The sequence below is a fragment of the Bos grunniens genome, chromosome 23 (genome assembly GCF_055505025.1).
Source record: "Bos grunniens cultivar Pamir isolate PY7600 chromosome 23, Bosgru_T2T1.0, whole genome shotgun sequence".
NCBI lineage: Eukaryota > Metazoa > Chordata > Mammalia > Artiodactyla > Bovidae > Bos > Bos grunniens.
Window position 1 is genome coordinate 29,110,010 of NC_141187.1, and position 27,622 is coordinate 29,137,631.

Here is a 27,622-nt window from a genome sequence, read left to right on the forward strand (position 1 = left end):
CCTACTGTTCTGAGAGAAACTTAAACCAGGAACCCAGTGACCTTCATCCTTCTGAGATGAGCATGTCTCAGCTCCCCCAAGAGGGGGCACACAGACACCACAAAATAGCAATTCTGGACCTTGAACCTCTTCTCCCCACCCCTTACAGTTCAGTTTATTTTGGGACCTCTTTCTTTATAAAACAAAGTCATGTTGATTACATCCCCTAGAGTATAAACAGCCAACTGCAGTGGCACAAAAAGAGCAAATATTTCTCCAGTCTTTGAAATCCGATTTCTGTCTTTTCCTCATGATCTCCGTACATCCTTACACCCAGTCCTAAAAACATCACCCAAATCTACTGGGCACAAATCTGTGCTGGTTTTCAACTTGAGGAGAGGGGGCTGGGCCAGGAGGGCTCCTGGGGTCCAGCATACCATTACCCATGCTTCCCAACCCCAAACACCAGCCAATCAGCCCACGGCCTTTTCTTCCACTTTATTTCATATTCCCACCACAATAATGACTCCTTTAATTTAAACTAAAAACCATAGAGGGTTCCTGAAATTGTGGCAGCAAAGGAATGAAAGTGTCAAAGACCGAGGGACAGGTGGGGTGGGGAATCAGCGAATCGTCTTCACTGGGCTCTTGAAGTTGCTGGCGGCTTGGAGCTGCAGCTGGTAGGCCATTGGATGGATCTTGAAACCGTAAAGCCTGGGTTGGGGCAGAGGTGAGAGAGGAAGCAGAGTGAGCCCCATCCTGGCCCTGCCAGTGGCCTGCATTCCACCCCCCCACCCCAGTTTCTTCATGGGCTTGCTCAGTACTTCAAGGCAGTGGTTCCCCAACTTCTCTTCTCAAGAATATTTGGAAATGTATTTTAAATATCTATTAAAACTCAAATTCAAAACTACAAATATGTGTCTGTACATATATACATGAGTATATACACGTCAGTACTTGTTTTAATATAAAAGCTGAACTTGCCTTTTCTACACCAGAGCAAAAATGATACTCCAGGAAGATAAACCACACTTCAACCGTGGCTCTGAGAATTTCCTAGCAGAAAGTTGAGCACACAGAATGGCAACAAGGCTAGCTACTGCCTTGTCCTCCCTTCTTTCTAGGGGATCCTGGGCACCTCTTTTGACCCTTGGTGACTCTGTCCCTGCTCCCCACCTGGGCACAAACTGGTTGGCGGGCCTCTTGGGCCGGTACTCGGGGTGCACCATGAAGAGCATGTGAGGGAAACCGGTGCCGAAGTAGGCGCCATCCGTGTGGTGGTGCCTCGATGACTTGGGTGTGTACACGTCCATGCACTTGGGGCAGTAGAGCTTCACCATGGCCTCACCTGGGATGTCTGAAAGGCCTGGGAGACAGCCAGACTCAGCAGGCCAGGTCACCCAAGACTGCCCAACCTCCCTCCTGGACTCAGGCCCCAACCTGCTGAGCCCCAACTCCATCCCAGCAGACCTGCCTTCTTACATGGCCCTCCTTTCCCTTTCCCAACACTCACCGATGGGAAGCATTGGCTGGTTCTCACAGTACACACGGGGACAGTATCCAAAGTCTCCCTGCTGGTACTTTTCCAACTGATGTGAATGAAATTGAAGGAGTTGGTGGGTAGGTATGAAGAGAAGAGGCAACCCCCTCCTCAGCCCAACCCACATCACTGTGTCCCCAACTCCTTCTGCCTCTTAAATGTCCAGAGGCCCCTTCTCTGGCTCAGATGGGCCTTCAGACTCCCCTGCTTCCTTTCATTCAGTCAGGCAGGCTGAAGACCATCAGACATTCACTGCTTATTCCCTGAGAAAGAGGGAGTCTACAACTTTCTGCTCTGGGTCACATCTCCCTCCCCCAAAACACCGCCTTCACTTCAACCCTCAATCAGGTCTTAACCCCTAGGCCCAGATTCTGATGTTCTTTCCCCTCTTCTCAGCTACATTCTGTGACAAGGCTGAAACAAGTGACTTCTTGCTGAAGGAAACTCTGCTTCCCTGTTGCCTCTGAAGGAACCGAGTGGGAGGAGAGAGGCCTCACCATCTGGGCAATGCCACGGTTGGTGAGGATATAGCGGGCGTGGATCAATCCATAGAGCATTTCAGCTGCTTGCTCAATCAGGTCACTCTGGTTGGGGTTGTCCTCCAGCTCCTCATCTGAAACATGGCACCAGCCAAATGCAACCACTTGTCTTACAGCTTTTTAAGGTGCCCTGCCCACTCCCGGGGGCTGCTGGCTCTTCAGCCCAGCACCCAACTTGGAGCCTCACCCCAGCCACAGCCTGGGCATCTGACCCAGAAACATGGGCCTCTGACCCTTCCACCAACCCAAGGCAGCTCTGCCTTCCTTCCATCCCTCTTAGCCTCTGCTTCTTTCTCTTCTTTAATAAATAAATGCAAAAATGTCAACACGGAAGATAGAACTCTAACCTGGAAAGGGCAAGGAAGAAGATAACACCCATGGAGAAACTAGCATTTTTGAAAAGTGCTAAGTTATAGGATCGGAGAAGGAAATGGCAACCCACTCCAGTGTTCTTGCCTGGAGAATCCGAGGGATGGGGGAGCCTGGTGGGCTGCCGTCTATGGGGTCCCACATAGACATGACTGAAACGACTTAGCAGCAGCACAGGAGCAACTTATACGATCAGAGTATGAGAACAAGTGGTAGAAGTCACAAAAGTAGGCAAGAGTGAGGTAGAAAATCAAAATGAAGTAAAGGATTTGGGGTTAAAAGGGTTAGAGAACCAAAAGGAAATTTAGAAATTCAAGAAGCAGATAAACAGGGTGTGAATAGTAAAAAAACAGCACACACACAAAACAACCCTGAGGGTGTCTCACCAGGCTCCAGGTCCAAGATCATGTCTAAAGCTTGTCGATAGTGAGGCACCTGCTCATTGAGTCCAGTGAGATTGAATTTGTCCTGGATATAGTCTTCATCCACCTGTCAGGACGTGAAGTCAAAAGGAAACCCATAGCAAAATCCTCAGCTTTGACCTGGGCAGGTTGCTCTAACTCGTGCCTTATCTTCAATACAACTAACTGCTTCATTCCCTTTGTTCCGCACTCCCAACTCAGCGCAAGCACTTGAACGTCTCTCCCCAGTTCGTGTATACTGCCCACCCAGAAGAGGTCTGGCTTTTCTCTCCTAAGTATAAGCAATCCCCTCCTTACAGAGGCAGTCCTTTCAAGATCCCTGTCCTGATTCCTGTTCCTAGCTCTAGGAATCAGTTTTGGCCTCTCCTGAGGGGCAGCTGGCTCTCTGAGGAAGGTGGGGGCTGAACAGCTTGGATTCTGAAGTCAGTTACACTCCCTTATGTTAACACACAGGCATGCTATAAAACATTTTAACATGAAGTGTTTTAATTCTCCTAATAGCTACCAGAGATATGTACTACCAGTACCTCTGTGGTAAACAAACAAACAAACAAACAAACACAGGTTGACATGTCCAACGTTAGGCTGCTGGAGGGTGGCAGGGTTGACTTGGGGCCCCAGTCTTGACCCTTCACAAGTTGGAGAGAGAGCTACTAAGGGGACTCCTCCTTGACAAGAGTTTTCACTGAAGTAGGTAAGAGATGTGTGTGGAAGCTTTATGTGCAGGAGAATATGTGGCCAGATTACATGTGGAGGTGGATGGTAGGGTTGAGGAGAACTTACCTCACAGAAGAATTCATTGCCACGGAGCCCACAGAACCAGGAAATCCAGGACACCTCCTCTGAGCTGCTCATCTTCACGTCGGCTAGAGATAGAAGAGTATAAGCCTAAGCTCTCCCTCCCAGCCTCTGGTATCCTCACTCCTCCCACACTTTGCCCTCCAACCATGGAAGAATTTGGGGCCACCCTTTTCTTAAAGAACCCGAGACTGGAGCACGTCTCTCTAGCTCCTCTTATTTACATTCCAGCCCCTTTTCACTGAGATTATAGAGAAATTCTTTGGGGTCCACCACCTGTAAGAAACCGACAGGTCTTGACCCCACTAGTCCTACCTACATCCCTGACGCTCGTGAAAGCCAGGCCCCTCTCTCCTCCGTGTCAACTCCGGCAGGGCCGTGGCTCAGGCTCCCTACCCCCGCAGGTCTCCGGCCCCATTCTCAAGGGTTCCGAAGTTTATCCTTTCCAAGCAAGAGCTGGGCCCCTCCTTTTCTCATGGCCTGTGGGTGGTCGTCGGGTCCGTTTCATGGGAGTCCCGACATCCCGCCTCCACCCTGCAGGCCACCTCTTCTACCCTCTGTGCCGGACCGGGTCATTTCCTTTCCCACCCCCACATCAAGACGCGGAGACCCCATGTGCCGCGCCCAGGGACAGGGGATATGGCGCGGCGACGACCACCACACTCACCGACTGGACGGGGACTGGGACCAGGGGACGGGGAGGGGAAGGGGAGTTTCTGCTTCCAAAGAACCGCGACGACGGCTACAACGCAGGCCGCGGACCCGACCGCGGCAGGCGAAGTGGGGTGGGGGGAGTGGAAACTGGGGAGGGTGGGGAAGAGGGCAACGCGCAAGTGCTTAGAGTTAGGAGCCGCGGCGCATGCCGGGAAATGGAGTCCTCGGAAAGAAGAAACTGACGAAACTAGGGAAAGGCGAACTACGAATCCCAGGATGACCCGCGCACGACCCTTGTGTCACGAGGCCCCGGGGGGAGGGGGACGCTGGGGGCGGGGCGCAGCAGGGCACTGCGAGCCGCCACCGGAAGCGGAAACTCACTACCGCGTTCTGGGCCAGGTAGCCTGGGAAATAGAGTCGTGTGATTCCGGGGACTGTGGGGCCATGGAGGGGAAGGGATGGGCCGGGAGAGGAAATTAGGCTGGCTGGTTGTTTCTTGCTTCTCCCATCAAACAGCGAGCCTCAGGCCTCGGCGCGACTTTGCTACCCGGGGCATTGACCTCATCCCCAGCCAGCCAGCCCTCCTGGCCCTTATCGCTTTGCTCCTTGGAGTCAGCCCGCCAAGGAGACCCGCGACGGGGCCCATGTTTCATCCGGGGTTCGCGCTCCGGAGGCGGGAGGTGAGGCCGGGTTCCATGCTGAGGGTCCTGGGTAGGGTGTACTGGGATGAGCTGAGCGGTGTGAGAACCAGGACGGCCCCGTGGGCTAACCTGAGGTGGTGCCAGCCATTCTGCTGCTTGTCCCCTTGCACTTCTCCATTTTCTCTTAGGGCTTGAACGGGGCTGCTGTGGGCGCTAAGTGCGACCTTCGAACCCTGGTCAGAGTAATGGTGAGGGGTTGCGTGACGTTATTTCATTTCAGGGTTTCTGGGCGTTCTCCGCCTCAGAGCCTTTTTTCACCCTGAGAGTGGTTTCCCAGGTCCAGAAAATGAGCTCGGAGCGGGGGCCACGTTGAGGGAGGCGAAGGGCATTGTGGGGGCGTTATGTAAAAACAGGACCCCAACCGACAGATCTTTCTCAGTCCTCGCGCTACGCCGGCGCTACGCCGGCACGTGGTGCGTTGTGCTTCTGCTATGGAAACATTCCAGGGCGGGAAACAGCTCGGCGCTTCCGCGCGCCTGCACCCTCAGGTAATTTGTTTTGTTTTGTTTTCCCCAGCCACGCATGCGTCTTTGTGCCAAGTGAGTATTTGTCGACTCCTTTGCTTAGAGTAGCGCCATTTTGCAGTACGGAAGCTACAAAGCGACACAGGCTGGAACTTCTTCGTGAAATCTGCTTCCTGCTTCCGGAGACGTGTCGAGTTTGTTTTTGTTTGGGAAGAACTTACCCCGAAATAGGAAGATTTAAAGAGCCAATTTGATTGTTTTTCTTAATGGTATGTTTTACGCTGTGATAAAGTTGAGTGGGAGGGATTGGGGGCAAGAGGAGAAGGGGACGACAGAGGATAAGATGGCTGGATGGGCATCACTGACTCGATGGACGTGAGTCTCAGTGCACTCCGGGAGTTGGTGATGGACAGGGAGGCCTGGCGTGCTGCGATTCATGGGGTCGCAAAGAGTCGGACACGACTGAGCGACTGATCTGATCTGATCTTAAAGTTGACTCAGAGAGGCTGGTATTGTTGGTGCGGATGGAGGTAGGGGCGGAGCGCAGGGCCTCTGGGCAGCTGTCTTACGGAGACTTCTTTCTTACCTTTACTGAGGAGCATTGTCTGTAACTGGCCCTGCAGGGTCCCAGGTTGTGGGGTCACTTTTGGGTTGGGAGGGGATTTTTGACGCTAAGGATACTTTTGTTTATCTCATTAGGTGTCTGGAACTGGCTCTGGTCGCTGCAGGACCACCAGGGGCTTGGCTTCCTAGTCTCATTTTCCTACATTTCCCAAAAGCCATGTCTGGGTCTTCTCTCATTAACTTTACCCCAGCCACTGATCCCAGTGATCTGTGGAAAGATGGGCAGCTGCAATCACAGCCTGAAGAGCTGGAGCCCACCTTGGATGGGGCTGCAGCCCGGGCTTTCTACGAAGCCTTGATTGAAGATGAGAGCAGCACCCCTGAAACCCAGAGAGCTCAGCCTGGGCCTGCCAGTAAGAGAAAGAGGAAGAAAAGAAGAATGATGAGGGAGACTGCAGCAGGAGCATCAGGAGGACATGGACAAAGGAGATCCCTTGAGGCAAAGGACAAGATGACCCAGCAGATACTGAGGGCAGCCCAGGAGGGGGACCTAGCAAAACTAAAAAGGCTGTTGGATCCCCATGAGGCAGGGGGAGCTGGAGGGAATATCAATGCTCGGGATGCTTTCTGGTGGACCCCTCTGATGTGTGCTGCCCGAGCAGGCCAGAGGGCAGCTGTGCGCTATCTCCTGGGCCGTGGGGCTGCCTGGGTAGGGGTCTGCGAGCTGGGGGGCAGAGATGCTGCTCAGTTGGCTGAAGAAGCAGGTTTCCCTGAGGTGGCCCGCATGGTCAGAGAGAGCCCTGGAGAGACAAGAAGTCCAGAGAACCGGTGAGGGGAAGCCTTATCTTTTATTATTATTTAAACTTTTAAATCTATTTTTGTTTTATTGAAGCATAGTTCATATATAATTATATAAATTACATGTGTACAATATAGCGATTGAGAATTTTTTAAAGTGATATTCCATTTATAGTCATTATAAAATATCTGTTAAATTTCTGTGTTGTACACACACTCTGGGTTTAAATCCTGATTGTACTTCTTGGGCAAGCAACCTAGTGTCCATGTTGGCACGGTTGGCTCAGTTTTCCTATCTAAGAAATTAGACTATACTTCTTATAGGGTTGTTAGGGTTAACTAAATGGGTTAATATACATAAAATGCTATAACAGTGCTTGTATTTAATAGCATAGTAAGCACTGTACAAATGTTAACTATAGTAATTATTATTTCTCACCCAAGAATCTTTTGAGGCCTTAACCATTCCTTCAGGTCCACGTTGCTAACTGGGGAGGAAAGGCAATTTGTTTCTTGGCAGAAATACTGGAAAGACCTTGTCCCACCCTGCCACCCACCTCTGAGGCCTAAACCCTTGTGCTGCCCTTAACCTTTCTCTTTTTTTCTCTCCAGGTCCCGATCCCCCTCCCCCAAGTACTGTGAGACTTGTGATGGCCACTTTCAAGACTCTAACCACTGTACATCCACTGCTCACCTGCTGTCGCTGTCCCGGGATCTCCGGCCCCCCATCCTGCCACTTGGGGTTCCAACCTCCAGCCCAGGCTTCAAGCTGCTGCTGAGGGGGGGCTGGGAGCCTGGAATGGGGCTAGGACCCCGGGGTGAGGGCCGTGCCAACCCTATCCCCACTGTCCTCAAGAGGGACCAGGAGGGGTTAGGCTACGGCTCAGCACCTCAGCCCCGAGTTACACATTTCCCAGCTCGGGATACACGGGCAGTGGCTGGGAGGGAGAGAGCCCCCAGGGTGACCACACTGAACCGCAAAGAGGAGAGAAGGCAGGAAGAGAAGGACAAGGCCTGGGAGCGGGATCTGCGGACATACATGAACCTTGAGTTCTGACCTGGGCAAGTTCTGACCCTGGTGTGTTGCTGTAGTCTGAACTTGGGCCCGGAACCTAGACTCTTGGGCTTCTACTTCCTGATGTCTGCCCAGGTTCCACACCTTCTGGTTTTGATCAGTGGACTCTGCCTTTAGTAGAAAGAAGCCAAAAGCTGAGAAATAAAATCAAGCTTTTCTCCCTCTTGGTGTTTTATCCAGTTTTCTGGAAGGTGTTGCAGGGAAGCCAAACGAGACTGGGGACCACATGAAATTCTACCAGAGCCACAAGAGGCAGCTCTATGTGGCCTGATAGGGTTGCCTCTGCCAGTCTGGTTCACTTGTAGCCCCAGCCACTGTCCTTAGTGCCCCACCTATTTTTTCAACCCCTGAACCAGGAATTACCCATCTCTATGCAAGTCTACCGGAGAAGGCAATGGCACCCCACTCCAGTACTTTTGCCTGGAAAATCCCGTGGATGGAGGAGCCTGGTGGGCTGCAGTCCATGGAGTCGCTAGAGTCGGGCACGACTGAGCAACTTCACTTTCACTTTTCACTTTCATGCATTGGAGAAGGAAATGGCAACCCACTCCAGTGTTCTTGCCTGGAGAATCCCAGGGAGGGGAAGCCTGGTGAGCTGCTGTCTCTGGGGTTGCACAGAGTCGGACACGACTGAAGCGACTTGGCAGTAGCAGCATGCAAGTCTATGCAGGGCTTCCCTGGTGGCTCAGATGGTAAAGAGTCTGCCAGCAATTCAAGAAACCCAGGTTTGATCCCTGGGTTGGACGATCCCCTCAAGAAGGAAATGGCAACCCAATCCAGTGTTCTTGCCTAGAGAACCCCATGGACAGAGAAGCCTGGTGGGCTATGTTCATGGGGTCACAAAGAGTCAGGCATGATTGAGTGACTAACACTTTTGTGCAAGTCTGACCTACCCCAGAAAGCACCCTTTGTCCATTCCAGCCAATTCAATCACTGATTTCACAAGTTTGTATACTATGTGCTATGAATGGGAATGAGACATACCCAATCTTCAGGTTGCTCGCACCTGTAGGAGACAAGATGTGATAAAAAGAATGCATGGTGATGGGGAAGTTGGAAAGGCTCATAAATGATAATGGGTGGGGTCTTGCAGGAAGAAGGCAGTGTGATGGGAAGACCAAAGATGATGCAGCCTGTAGGCTGTTAGCTGAGCTGGAACCAGAACTCTGGCCTCCCAAATCTACACTTTAAGCCAAGGTTCATTTTGATACCTGAAAACTCCTAAGGGCAGGAAGCACATCCTGTTTGTCTACACTTGTCTTCCCCACACTTGCTCTCCTGTTCCTCCTGCCTCATACCAGGTGCCAGGCACATAAAGTACCCACTGTTGTCAAATCCAAGAGGTAAAAATCTGCAGGGAGGAGCAAGGAAGGGCTACCTAAGCCCCAAGCCTCTCAGCTTTCTCTTCTGGAAGAGCCTTTCATGAAATCGTGAACTATAAAAAGGAGTGGAGCGGGATGCAGGGAAGAACTCAAGGGAACTAAAGGGGGCGGGCGAGCTTAAGGGGATACCAGCGGTCGGGGGTCTCTAGGCGACGAAAATGAAAGGCTAGGCTTACATTCACGCTTTTGGCTGCTGTGACCTCGGCTGTGCGCCCCTGGGTACGGCCGGGTGCGCACTGATGGCGCGCACAGGCAGCTCGGGCCGGGGGCGGGGGGTGGGGGGCGGTCGATCGACAGGGTCCGCCCCGCGAGCTGGGGCTCCGCCTCCGCCTGTCCTCTAGTCCCGGTACGGCTGCTTCCGGGCTCTGCGGCTCCGGGCGGCTTCGCAAGGCCGAGGCCCCGACGCTGGGCCCGGGAGGGGCTGCATCGCCTGGACGCCTGGACGCCAGGCTCCCCAGGCAGGCGCGCGCTTTGCCTCGCTCCCGGGATCTCCCAGGACATCTCCGGCCTGACCTTGCGAAGACTGAATCTCAGCTGCGGGCTGGGGTGCCAGTGGGGCCACTTTATAGGAATCACAGCCCTCTGAATCAAAGCAGGAACGTTGCTGGCTGGAGTTTGCCGGATACCTCACCCCCCACTCACTTAACAGGAGACTTCTTTCTGAGCTGCCTTAGGGCAGCAGTTAGGACTCTCCTGGTAGGTCGGGAGCACCTAGGATCCGTGGCCACCTTCCTTCCTCCCTTTTTGGATGGAGAACCGCCTCCCCAGTTTCTGGGGCACCTTGGGGCGTGGCCTTGGTGAGTGAAACTTGGGGTGCTGCCTGCTGGGAAAGAAACCTGGAAAACAGGGAGGACACTGTGACGGTGTCCCACGCTTTGTCAGATTCGTAGACTTTTGGAATCGTGTGTGTGTAGTGGGGTGGTGGTGAATGGATTTGAATGTGCCTCTCTTTACCTTAAAACTGAAACGGAAACAAGCCGCTTCAGGCTGCATGACCATCCTGGGAAGAGGAGAGCCACTCCTGAGTTCAGAGTAGGACTCTCCAAGCAGATACCTGTTCTTCTGAGCCTAAACACACTCTGGTTTCTGAGGAAATCCTCAGTCCCCCCATCCAAGAGCCTAAGCCGTGCCAGGAAGCAGCCCCAGAATTGGGGGGCTCATTGCACACCCCAGCCATGTTCCTCCGACGCCTTGGTGGCTGGCTCCCTCGCCCCTGGGGCCGCCGGAAGTCGACGAGACCTGACCTGCCCACCCCAGAACCCAGACGGATGGACAGCTCCTCTGAGAATTCAGGGAGTGACTGGGACAGTGCTCCAGAAACCATGGGAGATCTGGGGTCTCCCAATACCCAGGACTCAGGTGCACAGAGGAGCTCTGGGGCTGCTCCAGAACCAAGCAGGGAGGCCCAAGTTGAGCAATTGGGGTACAAAAGAATGGATTCTCTGAAGTGGGAGAAGACTGCTTCCAGCACCCAAGAGTCTGGGAGACCAGAGGCTGGGGAGACCATTCCCAAACTAGGACAGGATCCTGTGGACTCAGATGGCACCGGGAAACGTGGAGGGTCCCCTGAAGAGGAATTGAGCCCCTCAGTGGCTGAAGCCCCGGTGGAGAAGCCTGGCCGGCGTCAGAAGCTGCTAGGCTGGTTGCGGGGGGATACAGTTGGGGGAGCAGGGGCTCCCCACCAGTATCTGGGTGACCCAGAGGAGTGTCTGCAGATCTCCACCAACCTGACCCTGCACCTGCTGGAGCTGCTGGCCTCAGCCCTGCTGGGGCTCTGCTCAAGGCCCTTGCGGGCAGCCTTGGATGCGCTGGGCCTGCGTGGACCGCTGGGCCTCTGGCTGCATGGGCTGCTGTCCTTTCTGGCTGCTCTGCATGGACTCCATGCCGTGCTGAGCCTACTGACCGCTCACCCCCTGCACTTTGCCTGCCTCTTTGGTCTTCTACAGGCCCTGGTGCTGGCTGTCAGCCTCCGGGAGCCCAGTGGGGATGAGGAGGCCACTGACTTGGAGGGCGAGAAGTTAGGGAGGGAGGGGGAGGAGCAGAAGGGAGACCCAGGCAAGGGGCTGTGACCAAGGGGTATGGTGTGACCCAGGGTCCTACCCTCAGTGGGGTGGGAGCAAGGATGAAGATAGTGTGGGAGGTATGATCCAAATTGTAAGCACAGGGACCTCAGGGATGGGGCAGAAACCCCAGAGTATGAGGGCACAGAGCCGCCTCCACACACAGGAGAGCTGTTCAGGGTGTCTGTGTTTATGGACAGTGGGGGCCTCGCCCTTGAATTCACCAGCTGTTGTTAATTTTTGCTTTTACATTTTTCCCACTTTTTTTCTTCCACCTCCACTTTTTAAAAGCAAAAAAAAAAAAAAAAAAAAAAAGTGTGGTGGTGAGAATAAAGACTGAAGTGTCCTCTCTACCTTTTAAAACTCTCCAGGGGTGGAGAAAACCAGTCAGGACAGACAGACCTCTGGGTGGGGTAAGAGGGTGGTTGAGAAACTTGGGGGATCCCTTGGATCCTGGGATCTGCACCATCTGGGGAAGAGCAACACTCCTAGTTGGGTGGATTAGGGGGTCTGGATGGGGTTCCCACAGGTGATGGGGAGCCTGAAGGGAGGACCTGAGGATTCCTAGGAGCCAGGGGGAGTGGGGCTGGGTGCAGGCAGTGTTGGCAGGATGGCCAGCTCAGAGGGGCTGGCAGCTCACAGGCAGCATGGGGAGCCCTAGAGTTTGCAGACCCCACTAGGGGGTTGGGTTTGCTCACTCAGCAATAAATAACTGTGTCACACCAAATGCTAAATATACCACTACAAAGTGAGAGTTAGCACCGTTCAGTGTCCTTCCTGACGCCGTCCATCTGGGGGTTAAGGTGGGAGAAGGTTCAGGGGGAGGACTGAAATGAGAGGAGCAGGACTGATATTGGAATACAAACCCCTAAATGAGACGAGGATTGGAAAATCATCTTTATTACTTTTGAAAGAGAGTTGGGAGTCTCCAGCTTCTCCTCTCACCATACAAGTTCCCACTGTATCCATCTGGGGGGCATAGGTGAAGCCACAGGTCAGTTACTGGACAGCTCACAGGCGTCTGGTGGGAGGAGAGAGAAAGGAGGCTGGACAGGAGGGAGACCCAGGGAGAGAGGCAAGGCTCATGGCAATGGGATGAGGCAGAATGCAGTCTCTCATGCCCCCATGTCAGAGAAGGGGTCTCTGAGGTCTTTTTTTCCCTGCAGACCTCTGACAATCTGCCCCCTGTCTGACCTTCTGCCCCCTTTATCCACTGCAATAGCCCAGAGTCCATCCTGGCTCCCTCTGGTACCATTAGTCTGTGACACAAATGGAAGTGTCAACATAGCCAGTGTGATGATGTCAGCCTTTGGCCATGCCCCCTGGTGACATCACCTGAGTCCCTTTCATCCAGCTCTCACAGAAGACTTGGTAAGTCCTAGTTGTCTTCCATAAGACTTTACCCCCTCACCTTGATTCCTGGGAGTCAGTAAGAAGGCCTTAAAGTCCAGGCAGGAGGTCAGGGACTGGAATTCCTCCACACACTTCTCAGGAGGGTGGGGTGAGCGATCTGGAAAGGGAGGGCCAGGCTCATCAAAGCCCCTGCTTCTCAGCACATCCCTTGGTGAGGACCTCAGGGAAGCAGCCAGTCCTTCCTGGGATGATGTCACAGAACCCAGAGAAAGGGACTCTATTGCCTTCTCCCAACCCCCATCTCCCCACCTCCCCTCTTTTTCCCCAGATCTTGCCTGGCCTCCCCACACTCACTGTAGAGGAGGAAGCGCTGGTAACCCTGGCCTGTCTCTTTCAGCATGATTCCACCTGGGCATGCACTGGAGAAGAGCTTGGTCTTCATGTCAGGGCGGCCTGTCACGGTTGCGGGGGAAAGTGTGAGGACAGAGATGCAGAAGCAAGCAAGCCCAGGGGGCCTAAGGAGAGTGAGGGCTGGAGAAAACCAACCTTCGGTTCTGAGATCTGTGCTCCCATCAGACAGGTGGTAGATCCATTTCCGGGGCACGCAAAGCCCGTTTTTCCTGCAGAAGTGGTGGTGGCAAGGAGGAGAAACAGTGACACTTCAACCACTCAGTACCAGCCTCTATTCCATCTTACTCTTTCTGGAAGCCTGGGTCCCCTTGGGTTTCAAGCTACGAAGGGATGGTTAGGTCCAACCATCTCTCTCCAGAGGGAAACTAACAAAGCTATTGAACTCAAGTGGGCCAAGAATAATGGGTATGCCAAAGAGCCCAGCTCTTTGTGGGCGGGTGCTCACACTTTAGGCAGAGACCGCACGTACTGGTGCCTCTGCCTTCTCACCACTCACGTGCGGATGGTCGCTCGAAGCTGGAGCTGCATGGGGGCAGAGCCCACAGCCATGTTGAAGACAATGTTGTCCACAGGGTCAAAAGTCGCCAACTCCTCCTTGGTGGGAGCTGCCCCTGCGATAAAGTACCACTGGCCCAGGTGGGGCTCTGGGAACTGGAGAGACAAGGAAGGGAGCAGAAGAAGGTGGGTCTCACTACAGAATCCAACCTCTTCATCAGTCAGAATGACAATACTTAGGAATGAGGGTGTTGGCTGCCTTTTTCCAGCTAAAGACTGGATCCATGACAAGGAGTCATTAAATGACTTTTCCTCTTTGCTCCTCTTCAGTAAACCCCACTCTCCAGTTCTACATGTCTTCAAATTGATGGCCATAGTACTTATATATATTTTTTACTTATTGCTTTCATCATCACAACACTCACACCCTTTCTTCCTTCCAGTGTGGCTTTCTGGTCATGCTGGGCCTCTTACCCTAGTCCATCAGAGCCCCCCACCCCCAACTCAGCAGCTTCCCATCTGCTCAGTGCATACCTCTTTCCCATCCACTCCTTCAGTTGTCAGTTGGCTGTGCTCAGGGCACTGGTAGATGGAGTTAAGGAGAATGCCACAGAGGTAGAGAAGAGCTGCCCAAATGTGGTGGAACATCTTCAGGCAGGAGGGAGCTGGTGCTCTGCGTGGAGTGGCTGGTGCCTTAACTGCTGTCCCCAACTCACTGCTCAGTATAGTCTGCTTCCAGCCCCCTTGCCTCGACCCTTGACCCTTTCACCCGCTAATGAGTAACTTCAATCTTGTTTTCCAACCCAACCATGGATTACTTACAGTGTTCAGGACTTCCTCCCCCTCTTCGAAATGCAACCACTCTACAGTACATCCTGGCACCTCCAGGGTCTCCCAGGAGTTAAGACAGCTGAGACCTCCAGGTGATCTTTCAAACCCTATCTGAGCTGGGATATCTGCTGTGCTGTGCAGCACTGAAGAGAGATGGATTGATTCTACCAGTCACTCACTCACTGAGCAAACTGTTTTTGAGTTCCAGTTGTTTGTCAGGAACTGGCTAAGCCTTGGGAACATAAAAGTAAGACATAGTCCCTGGCCTTGAAGAAATCAGTCTGAGAACTAGCTGTGTAAACAAATCATTGCAATACCACCTGGTAAGTGCTTTACAACAGGTATGTACCAGGTGCTGAAGTATGTGGATGGGAGGCTTTCTCTCTGAAGTTGTTCACTGGAGAAACTATGTACACCCTCCAGAAAAGTCTGCTGACACACGAGTTCATTCGCTTAATGTTTTTTACTGCAAGAAGCTACAGAATCTAGTTGTTAAAGAGTATATACAGTGGTGTCAAGCAGGGTGGGTCCAAACCCTTACTTTGGACAGTTTTATTAATCTTGCCTGTTTTCTCATGTATAAAATGAGCAAATCATCAATCTTATAGGATTAAAAGAGCTAAGACATATAAAGCCCTTAGCAAAGGCCTGCACATAAATCCAAAGTAAATATTCCCTATAATTAATAGTAATGTATGTAAAGCACTTATTAGTCTCTTGTGGGTATTATGTTCTCAAGTAATAGGAGGTAGGCAAAGAATTGTCAAGAGGCAGTCATTGGGTAGTGCCAAGAAGATGGGACTTCCTTTATGGATTATTTATAACCCACAGGCTGCCATAAAGATTTGTTCTGAGAGGTGAGGCTTGCTCTGGGCTTGCGATTTAGCTAAAAAAAATAAAATCTGGGTGATGAATAGCTGAGGGTTCATTATATTTAAAAAAAAAAACTAAAATGCAAGCTATTAGGGCAGTAAAATAGAAGTGCTTGACCCAAGGGAGTCTGGTAGGCCTGGATTTGTCAGTTCTGCCACTTACATTCACCTATAAAAGGGATATAATAGATGTTGAAAGGCTATTAAATGTGACAGTATGTGAAACCCTCAGCAAACTGGTTGGCACCAACTAGGGGCTCACTATACAGATGCTTATTAAAACTTTTAGTACCGGGACTTAAGTATAAGCTGCAAATCCCAGAAAGGACAGGCACCGGAGGCAGATACACCGGCAACAACGGGTTTGGCCGGAGCAGTGGCAGCACTGCGGGGCCCAGGCCCTTGCCCGAGGGGCGGGGGGAGAAGAGGGCAGAGGGACGGTAACTCTACCGGACCTTCCGCCTGTAGAAGCCCTTAGGCGGCCCTCTCAATCCCCCAGGGTCTTGTGTTTCATTCCACTCTGACCCCATTTGTTTCCAATTCCCAAACTCGGAGTCGTCCTTTTTAAGACAACAGTCCTGAAAAGTCCTAAATCCTTGGCTTCTCCAAAACATGGCGTGTCCCCTCGGCTGCACACCGCCGGGGAAGAACATGGCGCCACAAAACGCCCACCGGGCAAAACCGAGGTCAGGCCCAACGACGCCACCGCACGTAAATCAGCTCGAGAACCACCTCCAACCGCCTATGGAAAGGGTGACTTCCGGAGGCGCCGAAGGAGTGGCTCAGCGAGGACGATGGTAAGAGAAGACAGAATTCTAGGTGGCCTGGACAGTGCCGCCTCAAATTCTCTGCCGACCAAGACTTCAGCATAGATTCCGAGGCACAATCCCCAGTCTCCAGACTCCAAGATCCACACAACTGCTCAAAGCCTCTCGAGGCAGTCGAAGAGTCCCATCTCGTAGAGGTTTTTTCAGGCACTTACAGCGGCCACCACTACCCCCTATTGCTTAAGCGCGCGCAGGGGAGAACTGAACAGCGCCAGCTGGGGTGGGAGGTGCCTAAGTGTGCACGCATGCGTAGTAGGACGCACGCAGGCGCAGTACGGTCCCCCGGGCGACGGCGGTGGCGGCGGCTCTTCGGGGTGCTCGGCTCCCTCCCATCTAGGCCGGCCCCGGCCCGTCTCGCCGCCAGGAACTCACTATTTGGGGCCGCGGACTTTCTGGAAAAGCCCCACAAAAGTAAAGCTTTGGGGCCTGGGGGGAGCCGGAAGTACCGCCTCACGATCCCCAAAGACTATCGGGGAAACGGAAGTGGCCGTCGGTGGCAGGTTGGGGGAGACCGGAAGTGACGGTACTGTGGGGGAAGTCGGGGGCGGAGCTGGGTGGTAGGGTGTGTGTGTGTGTGTGTGTGTGTTTGGAGTGTGTGTGTGTTTGGATGTGTGTATGTGTTTGGAGTGTGTTAGTTGTGCCTATCTGCTAGAGCACCGAGGGTACGTGGAAGAGGGAGACAGCTCGCCTATCTGGCCCCCCGTGAGTGTTCGTCATTTCGGGTCTCTAGTGACTTAAGCGGGTTCGATGGGCGTGGCGTGGCGCGCGTGCGCGAAACCACTTTCTCCACAGAGTCTGGCGCGACCCTCGCTCTCTGGTTGTCCCCGGGGTTTGCCGACTTCTCGAGCCCTTGTCCTACCGTGACCGGTGATGACACCGGTCTCGTGTTTCCTTTTTTCCCGTCTTCCTAGCTCTACTGGCCCTCCCTTACCATGATTGGCGTCGTTGAGCCCCTCCCACCTGCCGCCCTCCAGCTCCCCGTGCCGTCGATCTCTTACCCTTTGTGTTTCTCTCCCCGTGCCCCGGAGTCAGAAGGGGGATGGGGGCGGGTGTGAGTGTGTGTGCTCGTGTGGGAGAAACTCTTTAGGTATGGGGCGGAGTCTCGGGCAGGGGAGGCTTCCGGGTATATAAAAATCTGCTCTAGGCGACAGCGGGCCTTCTCCTAACATTCTTCCTTAGAGAGCTGTCGGCCATGGAGCCCAATGATAGTACCAGTACCACTATGGAGGAACCTGACAGCCTGGAGGTGCTGGTGAAGACCCTGGACTCTCAGACCCGGACCTTTATTGTGGGGGCCCAGGTGAGACCCCAGTACTTCTGGGAGACACTCATTAACTCTTCCTCTTACAGGTTCTTTGTACTGAAAGAAGAGCCTGATATTATGGTTTTCAAATTTTCTCTCATTGATTCTTTTGTTCATGTTGTATCCAGAACATTTTCTGATGTTTTCTCTTTGGCTTTTGTTGGGTGAGGTAGATTTTCTTTGCTTTCCTCCGCCCGATAAAACTCAAGGCAGAGGGAAAGAAAGAAGGAGGAATCTTTATGCCAACATGATAGATGAGCCCCAGCCCAAAGGGACAGATATGGCTCCTGCTTTTGGGAAGGCAAACAGAACACTAGGACCTAAAGTAGAAGAGTGTCTTAAAAACTGATGAGGTCTATGCTGTGTTTTTGAAGGATGGAAGTCGGATCCAATAATGCTCGTAATGTAGGTAGATCCTTAGTAGACAAAATTGTAAGGAGGTTGATCCATAGTTTTAACACATTGTTACGTGTATTTAATGAGACTGTGCAGGCTTTTGTGATTAGGTGTTTGTAAACAGCTGGGTACTTCTCACAAGTCAGTTGTCTAGTTAGGAAAAATATTTTTCTGATTTTGCCCCTTTTTCTTCTTGCTTGAGTCTGCCTTCCTTAACCTGGTTCTCTACCACATCTTCTTTGTCATTGCTTTTATTTTTAAGATTACAGTGTTGTATCATTTTGTGTTTGTGGAGGGGTCACCGGTATCTCTAGGCACACACATTCCTTTTGGAGCCAGGCAGAGAAGGAGAGAAGAGAATGTCAGTTGGTGTTTTTGCTCTTCAGCCCTGTAGTTTTCTCCTGGGCCTATACCTGAAGTTCCTTACGTTTATTGTATGTATTTTGACAAGTGTTGCCCTAGTTCAGGGCTTTGCTCAATAATTACCTCACAATTAAGACAGATGGGTAGTAATTTTAGGATGGGGTGGTTTTTACCCCTTACAAGTCAGCTGTCCCTTTTCTGTCCTTTTTCTTCCATTCCCTGATTCCTTGTCATGTTTCTTCTTCCCTATAGATGAACGTAAAGGAGTTCAAGGAGCATATTGCTGCTTCTGTTAGCATCCCGTCTGAGAAACAACGGCTTATCTACCAGGGACGAGTTCTGCAGGATGATAAGAAGCTCCAAGAATACAGTAAGAGGGTGGGGGAGGCAGAGCAGAGCTTGAGGCTGCTGTCCAGAGCAGTGGGCTGAGGCTATGGGTTTACCCGATCATGTGATATTTTGGTGTGTATCTTTTTTCTGCAGATGTTGGGGGAAAGGTTATTCACCTTGTGGAACGGGCTCCTCCTCAGACTCAGCTCCCTTCTGGAGCATCTTCTGGAACAGGGTCCACCTCAGCCACCCATGGTGGGGGACCCACGCCTGGTACTCGGGGGCCTGGGGCCTCTGTTCATGACCGGAATGCCAACAGCTATGTCATGGTTGGAACCTTCAATCTTCCCGTAAGCTTGTGTTCCTCATGGGAGGGTTTTTGTGGGAGCAGTTTTCATTGTGGTAGCAGCCAAGAGTTCATAAGAGAGTTGTCAGTCTTTAGAAGGGCTTTGGTGGGCCCTCTGGTTTGGTAACGGCCTCTGTCTTTGAGGAGCTAGAGCGGTTGGGCTCCAGAAAATCAGTTGGAAGTGTGGGGGCCTTAGTATTTGGCTTCTCCCAGAACAACTTCCCTTACCCTTTCCCCAGAGTGACGGCTCTGCTGTGGATGTTCACATCAACATGGAACAGGCCCCGATTCAGGTATCATGGGGCCTGGGAGGGTCAAGGAAGGGGATCTGGGAGAAGGAGGCCACGAAGTGAGGGGTGGGTCTGGCTGAGGAGATGGGGCTGGGTCCTGGTTTAGTAGGTAATGGAGCTTGTGGCTTTATCTCCAACCTACCCCGATTTTCTTTCTTTCATTATAGAGTGAGCCCCGAGTGCGGCTGGTGATGGCTCAGCATATGATCAGGGATATACAGACCTTACTCTCCCGGATGGAGGTGAGTGGGCAAGGCTGGCCACTGTCTGCCTGTCTCACTCCATCTTTCCTACCCCTTTTGTCTTAGCCTAGGGATGAGGGCATGATTGGTCACATCCACTGGGTTCTCCCCTCTTAATCTAATCTCTTTTCTGCAGTGTTTTTTCTTTTGGGCAGAAAAAGTATCTTTCGTTTGAGGCTGTCCTGTCCCTGCTGATTCTCTTTGCAATTAAAGAAGGATTCCTTGCCTTCCTGTTCCTTGGTTATCATATTTGATGCTGGGATGGCTTAGCTTCATTGGTTTGTATTTGCAGCCAGGGTCCTTTCCTTCTTTTCTCTTGGAGGTTAGGAAACCGCAATCCCTAGTTTTTGTTAATAGTTTATTTGTAAGTATCGTAGGTGTTTGTCACAGATCTAATTTGTGTACGTTTTAGGGAGTCAGAGATTCAGATGCAGAGCCCTGCCTTTGGGGCGCCTAGTTAGTGCCCCTTCTCCACTCAGTCTGCTCTGACCTGAGTAATCTGCTGCAGTCTCACGTTGCCTTTGTTGTCCTGACTCTTCCCCCGCTTCAGTGCCGAGGAGGGGCCCAAGCCCAGCACAGTCAGCCGCCACCCCAGACGCCAACGGTTGCCCCGGAGCCAGTGGCCTTGACCTCCCAAACGTCAGAACCGGTTGAAAGTGAAGTGCCTCCTCGGGAGCCCATGGAGGCGGAAGAAGTGGAGGAGCGTGCCCCTGCCCAGAGCCCGGAGCTCACCCCTTCTGGCCCAGCCCCAGCGGGCCCAGCATCTGCCCCAGAGACAAATGCACCCAAGTGAGAGAGGGAGGGCACCTTTTGGGGTGGGGGTGGGTTGGGGATTCTAAGTGAAGTGTAAGGACCAGGAAAAGGTCTGATGAGAGAGAGAAGATTGTTCAGAGGTGGTGCTTGTGGAGTTAGTGTTGAGGGGCAGGGAGGGGCTCTGGAGTAGGTAAATGAGATTGAGACTGGCCACTGAGCCAGAGGCACTGCCCTCCTTCGGGTTAGGAAATCCACATGGTGCTCCCGGAGGTGGCAAGATTCTCTCCCCTGAGTACCCAGAGGCCCCATCTGGTTTTTAAGAGTTAGTGTTTTGCCATTGTAGGTACAGGGTTGTGTGGTGGGAAGGGTGAAAGCAGTTTGTCTTTGCTTGTCCTTCCCCCTTGGGTGAGGTTAAAGAACAGAGGTTCTGTTAGTCCTTGGGGGGGTCAGGGGGGTTGGGCTGGGGCTCTGGGAGGCCAAGAAGTGGGGCATGGGTGGCAAGGGCAGGAATCTGAAGGAAGCCTTGGCTCACGGCCGCTTTGGGTTTTGTCCACAGCCACCCTTCGCCTGCGGAGTACGTCGAGGTGCTTCAGGAGCTGCAGCGGCTTGAGAGCCGCCTCCAGCCCTTCCTGCAGCGCTACTATGAGGTTTTGGGCGCTGCTGCCACCACGGACTATAACAACAATGTGAGCCCACCCACCCCCTCACCTCCAGCACCCCCAGATGGAGCAGGGCGAACTGTAGATCACTTCCCTGCCCTGCGCCCCAAAAGATGTCATCTTCTACAGAGCTGCTTCTCTTTAGATTAGGAAGGAAGTGATCGTTTGCTCCTTGGTAGGGAAGCGGGATCTTTTCCTCCTCGACATCTTTATGGTGTTCACTGTCTTCACACTTTGATGATCCCCTAAATGAGTTACTTAGGAAGTTTATAAAGTAAGGGAGATTAGCAGGTGATAGCTTACTGATTCACTGTAGGGTTTATTATCAAAGGAAGCTATTTGTGTGTATAAACTAGAGCTTACTTGCAAAGATTTGATGTATATAGAAGTTTCAGAGGATGTACCTGAAGACATAGCCTCACTTGCTCAGTCGTGTCTAACTTTTTGCAACCCAGTGGCCTGTAGCTTGCCAGAGTCCTCTGTCCATGGGATTTTCCAGGAGAGAATACTGGAGTGGGTTGCCATTTCCTTCTTCAAAAGACAAAGAGGATGTGATAATCTCAAGAAGGCATTACTTTTTTAATAAGGTGGATCCTAGTCTAATGCTTTCTGCCTTTCTGTGTTTGGCCCCGGGGAGTACAGCAAGAGGGCCGTGAGGAGGACCAGCGCTTGATCAACTTGGTGGGGGAGAGCCTGCGGCTGCTGGGCAACACCTTCGTGGCGCTATCCGACCTGCGTTGCAATCTGGCCTGTGCGCCCCCTCGTCATCTGCACGTGGTCCGGCCCATGTCTCACTACACCACCCCCATGGTGCTCCAGCAGGCGGCCATCCCCATCCAGGTGGATGAGGGGAGCCTGGATGCGGGCAGATGGGGGGCTGTTGATGGAGTGATCCATTGTAGCTGTTGGGCTCCAAGGAGGTTGGGAGGGGAGCAGACTTTGCAAACATGGTGACCCAGGATGGAGGAGACTTTAGAAGTGTATCATGGGGTGCTCTGGGTTAGGCTCTTGTATTTTTCTCACGTTTGCCCTGTCATCTCTGTCGTCTAGATCAATGTGGGGACCACTGTGACCATGACGGGGAATGGGACACGGCCCCCCCCGACTCCAAGTGCGGAGGCACCTCCCGCTGGTGCTGGGCAGGCCTCGTCCGTGGCCCCCTCTTCTACCGCCGTTGAGTCTTCGAATGAGGGGGCTTCCCCGCCAGGGCCAGCTCCCCCACCGACCACCAGCCACCCGAGGGTCATCCGGATTTCCCACCAGAGCGTGGAACCCGTGGTAATGATGCACATGAACATCCAAGGTGAGCTGGGAACAGCCGCTGGCAGAGCAGAGCAGCGCAAGGAGGGGTCTGGGGTTGGTGCTGAGATGTAGGGGTGCCAGGGTGGGAAAGGAGAGGCTAGGGCTGGTGGTGGTGGCTGAGGGCACAGAGCACAGTCTCTTTAAGTTGGCGTGTGTGGGGAGGGGCAGGAAGAACGGCCTGTCCTCCAGAGAGTTGTGTGCGTGGTGAAGGGAACGTGTCCTCCCTATCTGGATGGAGTGAAAGGCCATTTTTCTGGTCGGGAGAGTGGAGGCCTGAAGCATGCTGATCTCGGGAGGATCCAGTTAGACCTTGGCCCTGCCTGTCTCAGAGCCACTGTCTCTGTCTCCTTGCCCAGATTCTGGCACACAGCCTGGTGGAGTTCCGAGTGCTCCCACTGGCCCCCTAGGACCCCCTGGTCATGGCCAGACCCTGGGTAAGAGTGAGGGCATCAGAGCAGGCTGAGCTCTGGGTAGAGAAGGGGTAGGGCCGAGTGGGTGGGTTGAAGGGGGTCCAGGGTCAAGGTTACATCAGACCCACCCCCCAGGCTCCACCCTCATCCAGCTGCCCTCCCTGCCCCCTGAGTTCATGCACGCCGTCGCCCACCAGATCACTCATGAGGCCATGGTGGCAGCTGTTGCCTCCGCGGCCGCAGGTAACAACCTGAAAGGGGAAGCCTGGGAGGGGGCCCCGGTCCACGGTGGTGGGTGTCATCTGCTGGCCTGCTTGGACTGGGCCCTCAGCCCTCTTCGGTCTCTCCCCTCTGCCACCCACAGGACAGCAGGTGCCAGGCTTCCCGACAGCTCCCACCCGGCTGGTGATTGCCCGGCCCACCCCTCCACAGGCTCGGCCTTCCCATCCTGGGGGGCCCCCAGTCTCAGGGGCTCTGGTGAGTTAGGGGTAGGGGAGTCCCATCGGGGAAGAGTGTGGGGAGAAACTCCTGTGGTGGGACATGGAGAGGCCAAGTCTGAAAGCCTGCTCTTGTCCTCTCCCCTCAGCCGGGCGCTGGTTTGGGTACCAACGCCTCTTTAGCCCAGATGGTGAGCGGCCTCGTGGGGCAGCTTCTTATGCAGCCTGTCCTTGTGGGTGAGTCCGTGTCCTTCTCCACCTCAGATGGAAGCAGTTTCCCAGTTCTCTCCACCAGAATGGAGATGCTGTGGGGTCTTGTTTTCCTTGAGTTTTCAGCTGTCTTCTTTTGTTCTCTGTAGCTCAGGGGACCCCAGGAATGGCTCCATCTCCAGCCCCTGCCACTGCGTCAGCCAGTTCTGGCACCACCAACACGGCTACCACAGCTGGCCCTGCCCCCGGGGGGCCCGCCCAGCCTCCGCCCCCTCAAGCCTCCACCTCTGATCTTCAGTTCTCTCAGCTCCTGGGGAACCTGCTGGGGCCTGCTGGGCCGGGAACTGGAGGGCCTGGTATGGCTTCTCCCACCATTACTGTGGCGATGCCTGGTGTACCCGCCTTTCTCCAGGGCATGACGGACTTCTTGCAGGTGAGTGGCTGGCTGACTCTCCGTTTCAGCCTTCCTCTTCCTGAGCCCAGCCAGGTACTGGGTGTCTTGTTGCCACTGGGAGGGAATATTGGGAATTGATTGTCTCAGCACCCTCCATTTGGTAGATGAGGAAAACAGGCTGGGAGAGAGAAGCACAGTAATTGTGTCCCTGCTTTCATGAGCTAACCCGTTCAGAGGGTAACTGCTCAACCCGACTCAGCTTATGAGAAGCCGCCATGTGTATTCTGCTGTAAGGCGCAAAGACTGGAACAGAGGGCCATACCTTCCAGACCCCTGTGGATTTGTGCCTCCCCAGTGCCATTTTTGGGGCTTCCCTGGTAGCTCAGCTGGTAAAGAATCTGCCTGCAATGCAGGAGACCCCGGTTCGACTCCTGGGTCAGGAAGATCCCCTGAAGAAGGGATAGGCTACCCACTTTAGTATTCATGAGCTTCCCTGGTGGCTCAGCTGATAAAGAATCTGCCTGCAGTGCGGGAGACCTGGGTTCGATCCCTGGGTTGGGAAGATCCGCTGGAGGACGGCATGGCAATCCACTCTAGTATTCTTGCCTGGAGAATCCCCTTGGACAGAGGAGCCTGGCAGGCTACAGTCCATGGGGTTGCAGGGTCGGACACGACTGACTGAGCAACTAAGCATAATGCCTTTCTATGTCCTCATTCTGATTTCACTCTTTGTTCTTTATTCCTTCTCTCTCGTGCAGGCAACACAAACAGCTGCTCCCCCTCCTCCGCCGCCTCCACCCCCACCGCCCCCTCCGGCCCCAGAGCAGCAGACAGCACCCCCACCGGGGTCCCCTTCTGGTGGCAGCGGGAGTCCTGGCAGCGTGGGTCCTGAAAGCCTGCCGTTGGAGTTCTTCACCTCAGTGGTGCAGGGTGTGCTGAGCTCGCTGCTGGGCTCCCTGGGGGCCCGGGCTGGCAGCAGTGAGAGCATCGCTGCTTTCATACAGCGCCTCAGTGGGTCCAGCAACATCTTTGAGCCCGGGGCCGATGGGGCTCTCGGTGAGCAGATAAGGGTGTCCTGCCTTCTCTAGGGATCGGGCAGCCAGGGGAGAGTTGGTGGCCTTTGTTGATGGTGGGATGAGGCTGATGGGCTGGAGGGCAGGCCAGGTGGTAAAGGCCACTGCTGACCTCAGTCCTTGTCTCTAGGATTCTTCGGGGCCCTGCTGTCTCTTCTGTGCCAGAACTTTTCCATGGTGGATGTGGTGATGCTGCTCCACGGGCATTTCCAGCCCCTGCAGCGGCTCCAGCCCCAGCTGCGGTCTTTCTTCCACCAGCACTACCTGGGTGGCCAGGAGCCCACACCTGGTAACATCCGGGTAAATGAAGACCTTGGGCCCAGAGTGCTCCATCTCACTTTTTGTTACTTATTTCTGACTTCGTTTACGCCTTGCCTAAAGCTGTGACTGCCCCAGCCGAAGCTCTGGGCTTGCTAGGGGAGGAGGGGGACATGTCTTGAGGGGTGGGGTTTGTTCTAACCTGTGCTATCTCCACCCGCCCGCAGACGGCAACCCACGCGTTGATCACGGGGCTTGAAGAATATGTGCGGGAGAGTTTTGTGAGTATCCCTTTTCCAGCCGCTCCTTTCCTGACTGTGGTCAGGGTGGCTGTTGTTCCAGCTGCTGCTTCCCTGACTCCCAGTCTGTCTGGGTTTCTGATTTGGGGGTCTTCTTGTGTCTTCTCTCTCAGTCTTTGGTGCAAGTTCAGCCAGGTGTGGACATCATCCGAACAAACCTGGAATTTCTCCAAGAGCAATTTAACAGCATTGCTGCTCATGTGATGCACTGCACAGGTCAGGGGCTGGCTGAGCCAGAGTGAGGGGGCACGTTGGATGCTCAGGGCTGCCAGGTACCAGCATTCTGTCCTTCTGTGTTGCCCACAGACAGTGGATTTGGGGCCCGACTGCTGGAGCTGTGTAACCAGGGCCTGTTTGAATGCTTGGCCCTGAACCTGCACTGCTTGGGGGGACAGCAGATGGAGCTTGCTGCTGTCATCAATGGCCGAATTGTAAGCATTACTCAGTCCCAGATCCCCAGCCTTTTGCTTTTTCTCAGGTTTTGGTATCCTGCAATTTTTTTTCCTCCAAACTGCCCCCCTTTGTGCTTTGGTGCCTTTCAAAGGCCAGTTGAGGGTTTTGTGTTTCAAGTCTGCTTTCTTCCCCCAGCGTCGCATGTCTCGTGGAGTGAATCCGTCCTTGGTGAGCTGGCTGACCACTATGATGGGACTGAGGCTGCAGGTGGTACTGGAACACATGCCTGTAGGCCCTGATGCCATTCTCAGATACGTTCGCAGGGTTGGGGATCCCCCTCAGGTAAGAGGATCCTCTTGGACTGTGGGTTTAGGGGACTTGAGGGAACCAGAGAGATCTGAGAGGGCCTTTTGTGGTGGTCTCCTTCTCTGCCCCCTCTCACAGACACTTCCTGAGGAGCCAATGGAAGTTCAGGGATCAGAGAGAACTTCCCCTGAGCCTCAGGTACCAGGGAGAGGTTGAGGAGCCAGCTAACGTGGAGTGGAGGGCTGGGCGGAAGGGCTGGAGGCTGAGAAATCTGAAGCCTGGGTCTTCCCACTGTCTGACTCCCAGCGGGAGAATGCTTCCCCGGCCCCTGGAACTACAGCAGAAGAGGCCATGTCCCGAGGCCCACCTCCTGCTCCTGAGGGGGGCTCCCGAGACGAACAGGATGGAGCTTCTGCTGAGACAGAACCTTGGGCAGCTGCAGTCCCCCCAGTGAGTGTCAGGAGGGGATTGGTGGGTTAAGGCAGCTGAAGGCTGTGGCGATTGCTACTTTCTCATTATCCTTCCCTCCCCAGGAATGGGTCCCTATTATCCAGCAGGACATTCAGAGCCAGCGGAAAGTGAAACCGCAGCCCCCCCTGAGCGATGCCTACCTCAGTGGTATGCCTGCCAAGAGACGCAAGGTTGGTTTGCCTCTTCGCTGAGGATCCCTCTGTATCCGATTTCCCCTGTTGTGCTTAGAATCAAACTAGAGACAGGAATTCATCCTGGTTTTTAGTCCCCTTGTTTAATTGACAAGGAAACCCTTCTGGGACCTTTGCATTGCTGTTTGCCAGCAGTCTTGTCACTCCACAATTGCCCAAACCCTGTTTGACTAGGGCACATCTATCTTAAGGCAGGCATCCTCTTGTGGACTAGCTGAGAATGCTGGATGGCTTGACCCATCCTCTCTCTCTTGCTTTGGAGACCAAGTCCAGCACATTCAAATGCCATTTTTGGTCAGAGACGGACAAAACTACACACGGACTGTCTCTGTTCTCTCCACTAGCATGGAGGCTCAGTGGTTGACTCATGCAGAGGGTGAGCTGGGTGGTGGCACTGGATCTGACCTTGATCCTCTTTTCCCTCTCAACCCCCTGTCCCCCAGACGATGCAGGGTGAGGGCCCCCAGCTGCTTCTCTCAGAGGCCGTGAGCCGGGCAGCTAAGGCAGCCGGAGCTCGGCCCCTGACGAGCCCCGAGAGCCTGAGCCGGGACCTGGAGGCACCAGAGGTTCAGGAGAGCTACAGGCAGCAGGTGCCCCCACCTTGAAGCAGCATAGGGATGGTCTAGTGGGAGGGGTTGGGCTAGGGTCCCTCTTCCCTGGATCCCTTCAGAGGTGAACTGGTGAGTCTGGGACTACCACTTGGTTTTACAATGTTTTCCTGGAGGCATCTGGGAAGCCTCAGTGATGCTATTACTGGGTTCCTGGACAGTATACGGCTGGTGGGGGAAACAGTACCTCCTAAGGGATGGCTCATGTGCTTGCTGGGGTCTTAGGGTCTGCGCCTGTGCCACTCCAACCTCCTTTGCTTTCTCTAGCTCCGGGCTGACATACAAAAGCGACTGCAGGAAGACCCCAACTACAGCCCCCAGCGCTTCCCGAATGCCCACAGGGCCTTTGCTGATGATCCCTAGCTCCATGGCCCTCCATCATCAGGGGACCATTTCCCCCCCTTCTTCCTTTACAGTATTTAAGAAATAAAAAGTCAGATTTTCCTGGCTCTCT

The 27,622-nt window shown here is 53.7% G+C and overlaps 5 protein-coding genes across 30 annotated transcripts; 3 read left to right on the plus strand and 2 right to left on the minus strand.

The window, feature by feature from the left end:
• Positions 1 to 462: 462 nt before the first annotated feature.
• On the minus strand, positions 463 to 4,459 carry CSNK2B (casein kinase 2 beta). 2 transcript variants are annotated; one of them, XM_086369393.1, is made up of 7 exons: positions 4,315 to 4,459; positions 3,633 to 3,715; positions 2,814 to 2,916; positions 2,017 to 2,132; positions 1,493 to 1,568; positions 1,156 to 1,345; positions 463 to 693 (listed from the first exon to the last, which is right to left on the minus strand). In XM_086369393.1, exons 2-7 carry the CDS (start codon positions 3,702 to 3,704, stop codon positions 603 to 605), a joined length of 648 nt encoding a protein of 215 aa, XP_086225519.1. In that variant the 5' UTR covers positions 3,705 to 3,715; positions 4,315 to 4,459; the 3' UTR covers positions 463 to 602. The 2 variants fall into 2 exon arrangements, with proteins under 2 accessions (XP_086225519.1, XP_086225520.1); XM_086369394.1 differs by lacking the exon at positions 1,156 to 1,345.
• Positions 4,460 to 4,574: 115 nt separating this feature from the next.
• GPANK1 (G-patch domain and ankyrin repeats 1) lies at positions 4,575 to 8,067 on the plus strand. Of its 4 annotated transcripts, none has more exons than XM_086369359.1 (5): positions 4,721 to 4,981; positions 5,131 to 5,490; positions 5,588 to 5,735; positions 6,166 to 6,858; positions 7,441 to 8,067. In XM_086369359.1, the coding sequence occupies exons 4-5, from the start codon at positions 6,248 to 6,250 to the stop codon at positions 7,883 to 7,885; spliced, it is 1,056 nt and encodes a 351-aa protein (XP_086225485.1). In that variant the 5' UTR covers positions 4,721 to 4,981; positions 5,131 to 5,490; positions 5,588 to 5,735; positions 6,166 to 6,247; the 3' UTR covers positions 7,886 to 8,067. The 4 variants fall into 4 exon arrangements, with proteins under 4 accessions (XP_086225483.1, XP_086225485.1, XP_086225484.1 ...); XM_086369358.1 differs by having other exon boundaries at positions 5,382 to 5,490; XM_086369357.1 differs by lacking the exons at positions 4,721 to 4,981; positions 5,131 to 5,490 and adding an exon at positions 4,575 to 4,700 and having other exon boundaries at positions 5,519 to 5,735.
• A 1,585-nt stretch (positions 8,068 to 9,652) lies between these two features.
• On the plus strand, positions 9,653 to 12,103 carry C23H6orf47 (chromosome 23 C6orf47 homolog). The gene has a single exon (XM_086369360.1). The coding sequence runs from the start codon at positions 10,461 to 10,463 to the stop codon at positions 11,352 to 11,354; it is 894 nt and encodes a 297-aa protein (XP_086225486.1). The 5' UTR covers positions 9,653 to 10,460; the 3' UTR covers positions 11,355 to 12,103.
• A 126-nt stretch (positions 12,104 to 12,229) lies between these two features.
• On the minus strand, positions 12,230 to 17,225 carry APOM (apolipoprotein M). Of its 3 annotated transcripts, none has more exons than XM_086369397.1 (7): positions 17,133 to 17,223; positions 14,139 to 15,476; positions 13,606 to 13,760; positions 13,245 to 13,318; positions 13,053 to 13,151; positions 12,757 to 12,855; positions 12,230 to 12,366 (listed from the first exon to the last, which is right to left on the minus strand). In XM_086369397.1, exons 2-7 carry the CDS (start codon positions 14,250 to 14,252, stop codon positions 12,341 to 12,343), a joined length of 567 nt encoding a protein of 188 aa, XP_086225523.1. In that variant the 5' UTR covers positions 14,253 to 15,476; positions 17,133 to 17,223; the 3' UTR covers positions 12,230 to 12,340. The 3 variants fall into 3 exon arrangements, with proteins under 3 accessions (XP_086225523.1, XP_086225525.1, XP_086225524.1); XM_086369399.1 differs by having other exon boundaries at positions 14,139 to 14,277; positions 17,133 to 17,197; XM_086369398.1 differs by lacking the exon at positions 14,139 to 15,476 and having other exon boundaries at positions 17,133 to 17,225.
• On the plus strand, positions 16,394 to 27,617 carry BAG6 (BAG cochaperone 6). Of its 20 annotated transcripts, none has more exons than XM_086369318.1 (26): positions 16,394 to 16,657; positions 17,314 to 17,434; positions 18,449 to 18,566; positions 18,680 to 18,876; positions 19,112 to 19,165; positions 19,330 to 19,404; positions 19,955 to 20,193; positions 20,714 to 20,843; positions 21,459 to 21,656; positions 21,867 to 22,119; positions 22,475 to 22,552; positions 22,664 to 22,771; positions 22,893 to 23,005; positions 23,115 to 23,202; positions 23,325 to 23,608; positions 24,328 to 24,625; positions 24,773 to 24,942; positions 25,128 to 25,181; positions 25,313 to 25,415; positions 25,506 to 25,630; positions 25,788 to 25,934; positions 26,037 to 26,096; positions 26,205 to 26,348; positions 26,432 to 26,539; positions 27,004 to 27,150; positions 27,436 to 27,617. In XM_086369318.1, the coding sequence occupies exons 2-26, from the start codon at positions 17,327 to 17,329 to the stop codon at positions 27,529 to 27,531; spliced, it is 3,495 nt and encodes a 1,164-aa protein (XP_086225444.1). In that variant the 5' UTR covers positions 16,394 to 16,657; positions 17,314 to 17,326; the 3' UTR covers positions 27,532 to 27,617. The 20 variants fall into 20 exon arrangements, with proteins under 20 accessions (XP_086225444.1, XP_086225454.1, XP_086225451.1 ...); XM_086369319.1 differs by lacking the exon at positions 16,394 to 16,657 and adding an exon at positions 16,669 to 16,836; XM_086369320.1 differs by lacking the exon at positions 16,394 to 16,657 and adding an exon at positions 17,083 to 17,221.
• The last annotated feature ends 5 nt before the right edge of the window (positions 27,618 to 27,622 follow it).